We start from the raw sequence: 6,000 nt of genomic DNA, 5'->3' as shown, positions 1-6,000 counted from the left end.
TTAGAAATTCCTGAAATTTAAAGTGGAGAATGTGTTTTATTATCCTTGAGTGCAGCATTACACATGCACATGGTTCTTCAGATGCAGAATGAGGCCAAGAGGGCACATATCCAAAATCCAGCATACAGGAAATCAGCTTATCTGCTGCATATGCAGATTCACACCTTCATATCATGGCTAAACAACAAAGAGCCCTAAAATGAAGCCATGCAGTTTCCATTTATTAAATAAAGAATTGCAATGAAAAGGTCTTTCAAGGAGTTGAATGTTCTGAGGAGGTGAAAAAGTGAATCAGAAGATAACTTCTGCAGCAGCATCTTAAGGCCTTTTAGGGTACTTGGGTACTACAGTTTTGTCCAGAGGAGCCATGAGGAAACACACCTGTAACATTCCCTAAACCTTGATTTCAATTGCCTTGTACTCACTTAATGCTTCCCTAGACTTAAAAAGAAAAGAAAAAAATTTTAAAAAAAGTTGATCAATGGCAGCAGGAAACTTTTTACAGAAAGACCAGAGAGTTCACAAGCTTTACATCCACCCCAAAGTCCAGCACAGCCCCGAATCCATCACCACTAAACCAAAGAGAAGTGAACAGCTCAGAGCTGTTCCTACGTGAGGGAACTTGCTCTCTGGACTACAAAGCCACCTCGGGCTAGGGAAGCAAAGAAGTCTGAGTACACACTCAACACTCGTGAAGCTCCACGTCCATGTCCCTCACTCACCAGCAGGATCAGCGCCACCACTCTGCGAGATCCTGCAGGTCCAGCGTGTGCCCGACAGACAGAAACTGCCAATGGAACTCGGATCCTAAAAAACCCCAAACTGCTGACAGACCACACCATTGCATTGTTTACCTCAAAAAGCTAATGACACCCTATTCTTACAGGTAAACACACAATTATGGAAGCTCCTCGGCTTTGGTACCGGCTGCAGCCCTGTTTCCTCTCTCTCTAGCACTAGGGCATATATCATCCACAGTGGGAAACGTTTCCAAGATCCCTGGTAACAAGCAGATCTTACCATTTTAAAGCGCTCTTAGCTCGACTCTAGACTACATTGTTCCCCTGTCCCTATCCGGCCCCACGGATTCCCTGCCTCTGCACTGCCAGCTAATCCCGTCCATCCCCGCGGGTTTGCTCCAGGCAGTCCCTCCCTTTCAGTCCGAGTGCTGGGCTGGACTCGGCTTTCCAGCGCCGTTATCCGCCTACGGTTCCTTTTCCGGGCGGCGGAACCCCCGCAGCATCCCCGAGCCCCGCAGCATCCCCGCTCCCCGCAGCATCCCCGAGCCCCGCAGCATCCTCGAGCCCCGCAGCATCCCCGCTCCCCGAGCCCCGCAGCATCCCCGCTCCCCGCTCCCGCTGCCGGGGCCCGCACTCGGCGGGATGCGCGGCGGGATCGCCCCGGGCCCCCCCGGCATGTGCGGCCCCGAGCCCCCCCGTGCCCGGCCCTGCCCGCCCGGCGGGGGTCACGGAGCGGCCCCCCCGGCACGGCCCCGCTCCGGCCGCGGCGGGCGCAGGGCACGGGCAGGGAGCGCGGCGGGGGCGCATGGAGAGAGCGGGCACGGCGGCGGGCTGCGGTAAGGAGGGCAGGGACACGGCCGGGGAGGGGGCATGGACAGGGATGGGGTGCGGATGGCATGGGCAGGGATGGGGGGAACAGGGATGCACAGGGATGGGGGGATAACGGGATAGACTGGGATGGGGGAGGATGGGGATAAACCGGGATGAGGAAAGGTAGAGAATGAATAGGGATAGAGTAAAGACGGGGATGAATCTGGATGGGAGAGGACGGGAATGAAACGGACTGGAGAGAGAAAAGGGGATGAACCGGCATAGAGAAAGCAAGGGAATGAACCTGACTGGGGTAAAGGAAAGGGCTGAACACGGGTAGGGTACGAAAGGAAGGAACAGGACTGGAGTAAGGCAGGGGCTGAACCCAGCTGGAGAAAGGAAGGGAATGAACCGTGCCAGGAAAAGGCAGCGGCCGTGCTGGGGTAAGGAAGGGGCTGAACCGTGCTGGGGTAAAGCAGAGCCGAGCCGGGTAAAGGCAGGAGGAGCCGCGGGAGCTGCGGGTCCGGCGGGGCAGGTCTCGCACCCCACAGGACCCTGCCCGGCCGCAGAAAGTTTGTTAGTCGGGAACTCCTCCCGAAAAGGGAGAAGCCCCTTCCCCGGCCGTGCCCCAGAGCCGGGGGTGGCGGAGCCGCCGGAGGGGCAGGAGCCGGGACACCCCCGTGGCACAAGGACGGGGACAGGGCTCAGCCCGGGTGCCACAGCCCAGCCCCGGACAAGGGCTGGGTCACACCCGAGTCACTGCCGGAACTCAGCTTTGCAATGCAAACGAGCCCATCTTCTGAGAAATCCAAAGATTTCTGTTATTTAAGGACACGTTTTACTCATGTGCATTTTGTTGCCTCTAAGTATAAATCTTTTAAGTGCAAGTTATAAATATTAAAGCTGGAATGCAGAGGGGGAGTGTTGGTATCAAATTTTACAATAAATTTATTCCAGCCCAGTTCGACACACACCAACCTGATGCATTTAAGCTGCACTTAAAGAAATTAGGGGAATTATTTGGTTTAACAGTGGTAGGTGCCTGTTTCAGGGACTGGTGATTGACTTAAAAACAATAATGAACATATTTATATAACACAGTGTTGTTTATATGTGGGGTTTTGAATCTAAGAGGTATTCACACCGTTTCCTGAACTGGAGTGATTCCTGGAGTAGGAAGCAATGACTGGTTTGGTGTTTCCCCTCTGTTTGAGCTACATCTCTGTGTACACTCAGAATCTGAAATGTGCAATCCTGCCCAGAGAGAGCAGGGGCACATTAACACAGCGTGTCTCCAACAGACATCTGGTTGCAAAAGAACCCCAAACTGTGGTGAAGGACTTTTCTCTTATTTTTTCCTTCCCTAGTTCTTTTCTTCCACCTTCCTCTCATCTCTGGAAGCTCCACTGGTATTGGAATAGGCAGTAATTATTCCAATCTCCGTAAGTAATCTCCTTTTCTTATGCTTTTTTATACTGCACTAATGGCATGCCTTGCAGTCATATACAGCTGTAGGAATATAATTTTTAAAAGTCCTCTACCAGATACACATCAACCCATTAAAAAGGAAATAGCTTCCTGACTAAGGAAACAACTGAGTTAACAGAAATGTGCTTAACCTTGTAATATTTATAAAGACAAAATTCATAGAAATTACAGAATTGTCTGAAATTGAGGACATAAATTTTGTGTCAGGTACAAGTACTTAAATATTTCATTTTTAAAAAAATTAAAATGCTCTTTTTCAGCATTTTCTCCCATAACAACAGATTAGCACATAGCTGCTAAAACTGATTTACACTGACATCAATCAAAATTTATATCATTTTGGCACCCACTAGTGAAAAAAATATGGCTAAAAATTACTTCCAGTCACTGAAATAAAACAATTCCTGACATTTGACTTGCTTCTACTCTCCTTTTGTAGTTATTACATGAAGGCTTTTTGAAAAGGAAATACAGCATTGAAGGAGCCAATTATCCTTGTGTCGCTGGTCCTATTTTGGCAGAAAACCATGTGAATGCAGGGAAACAGAGTAGCATGTTCAATGTCTTAGATGGAAGAAATAATGACAAAAATAGACACACACCAATTAAAATCCTCAAGGTCCCTCTTGGAGCAAGTGCTGCAGCTCAAGAAAAGCCATGTTGTAACTAGACCATGACTTTGTAACCATGTTCAATCAAAGATGCCCATAATGGATGAGAAAACATAAGATTATGTGTAAGGTTTAAAGAAAGAACAGACAAGAAGTTCCCTTATTTACTCTTGACTGTGCATAAAAGAACAACAAAGTGAGAGAGCTACTATCATTCACATACTAGAAATAACAAGATTTTAAATACTTGCTATCACAACCTACCAACTTGGAGAAATTAGTCAGAGTCAAGACCAGCTTCTGTCAACACCAGGTATTTGTAGGATCTACCCCTAAGAAAACTTTGGTAACTGGGAGCATTTTGGTTGGTAAAAGTGAAGACAGTGCAAAACCAAGTCAGTGCCAAGTGTTGTCTCTCAGGCTGCCTGGTTACCCTTAAACTCCTCAAAAAACCTGTTAAAATTGGGCTGAAGAGTGAGTGCAAAATTAGCAGCTGCTGATTAAAACTGTTCAGCCTCTGGCTACCTACTAGATGACAAACTGGCACCACCTAAGTCATGGAAAACACATAATAGCAGTACAATAATAACTGCAAAGTGTAAATGCTACATGTGGCAGCCTCCTCATTTGTTAGTGAACTGCCTGAAGACTTGGTGAGAAAATACTCACAGTGATGTTGAGAGTAATGTTGGGTTTACATGATGCACAAAATGACATTTCATAGCACTTCATTATATATGTAGCCAGTCTGTGCTTAGTTTGGAATTCATACAAGAAAACCATTATTTCCTACCTATTCTCTGCTTTCATGATCCTTGGCCCCCAACTCGGATTTTTCCCTGCCACTCTCCCTCCCACTCCTCCATGGCAGGACAGCTTTTACTGCATTGGCTTCAGGTTATGGAGCTCTGTAACAGAAATGTTGTAGCAAACAGTTCAGAGCAGGCTGAGTATTGCACTCATTTCCAAATGGGCACTTATATCTCTTAAAATTAAGTTTTTAGACTATGTGTTTTTTTACTTTGGCCTTACTGATACAGTTCATCAGGCCCAACATTCTGGGCCTCTCCACCAGGACTCTTCTCTTTAATTACTGTAGGGCTCAGACTGTGAAATGTTCTACTGACAAAGAAGATAATATTAACAAAATGCCAGGTAGGCATTAGCCAGGAAAATAACCAAACCAAACTGTGGCCATGGTTCAATTTTATAGTGACTATGGAAAGAGAGTGGAGCTGTCCCAGGCTTTTGGGAGGTACGACAGGAAGGAGACTTCTCAGTGGACTCCTCAGCTATAGAGAATTCATGTAAACCAGGGATTGAACCTGCTTACTCCCCCAACACTGAATTTCCTGAGCAAGAGCAAAGGCTCAGAAGCAGAACTGCAGCTCTTCCCACAATGAGAGGGCTGTGCCTGGAGAATCCTGCTCTTGTCCAGGACAAAGGGGTGAAGTCACAGGAGCAAAGTCCAGGCAGGAATGGAGCTTTGTGACTTCAGCCACTGGCAGGCTCAGCATTTAACACACCTTTCTGATCAGAAACAAACTTTGCTGTTGGCTTTGTTGCTTTAGATGTTTGTTTCTGAGAGAAACACAGGATTTTCTTCGCCAAGTGTTTCTAGGTTTTGATCAGCTATGTTTGGTTGGTTAAGTCAAGTTTATCTCTAGAAAGTATTGACAATAAATATAAATCATTATTAATCAGCAGTCATGAACCTCAGTCACTGTTTCAAATACTTGAATGAAGAGGGCCTAAAAGTGTCAGATAAATAAAAAGGTAGAAAAATGTTTCTACCCAAACTGCCTTCCTTTCCTTCATATTGGTACCTCCTCTACCTCCTTCCTAGCACTTCTGGGATTTGTCTCTGAAGGAATTGATTGTAGACATAGGTAAAAGCAAAAACAGTTATCCAGGTTGCCAATACATATCAGGTATTATAGAAAGATAGTTATTATCCAAACTGTATAGTTATGTATTCAAATATTAAATCTGCATGATAAACCCATTTAATGATATTCACTCTTATATCCAAAAGCACAAGGAACGTCCAGAGATATGTAAAAGGTTCATTTGCAGGCCTGAATGAAAAACACCAAAACTAGGAAATATACAGACAGTGCTTTCAAATCCAGCATTAAGATTCCTGTCTTAGAACCTCTGGAGATCCTACAAAATTATTCCAGTGACCAGAGTTCTTTCACAAAATGAGGAAGGAACAGAATCATTCCTGCTGTGGCTCTGCTCTGTGCATGAAATCCCACCTGGGATTTCCCACCACAGGGACAGCCACCTCCTAAAGGGAAAGGTGAAGGAATGACCATCCTGGAACCAGCAGGCCCTGGAGTGTCCCC

General features: G+C 46.3%; 1 protein-coding gene across 1 annotated transcript in view; it reads left to right on the top strand.

Moving 5' to 3' along the window:
- Positions 1-1,545: 1,545 nt before the first annotated feature.
- BEAN1 (brain expressed associated with NEDD4 1) overlaps positions 1,546-6,000 on the top strand; it is a 53,488-nt gene continuing 49,033 nt past the window's right edge. Inside the window, 2 exon segments of the mRNA XM_051805534.1 lie at positions 1,546-1,576; positions 2,918-2,992. Coding sequence (XP_051661494.1) covers positions 1,546-1,576; positions 2,918-2,992 — 106 coding nt within the window.

The sequence above is a fragment of the Manacus candei genome, unplaced genomic scaffold (assembly GCF_025592945.1).
Source record: "Manacus candei isolate 608988 ecotype Guabito, Panama unplaced genomic scaffold, ASM2559294v1 h1tg000065l, whole genome shotgun sequence".
In the NCBI taxonomy this organism is placed as follows: domain Eukaryota; kingdom Metazoa; phylum Chordata; class Aves; order Passeriformes; family Pipridae; genus Manacus; species Manacus candei.
Note: the sequence above shows the minus strand (reverse complement) of the source record. Positions and strands in the feature narration are given on the sequence as shown.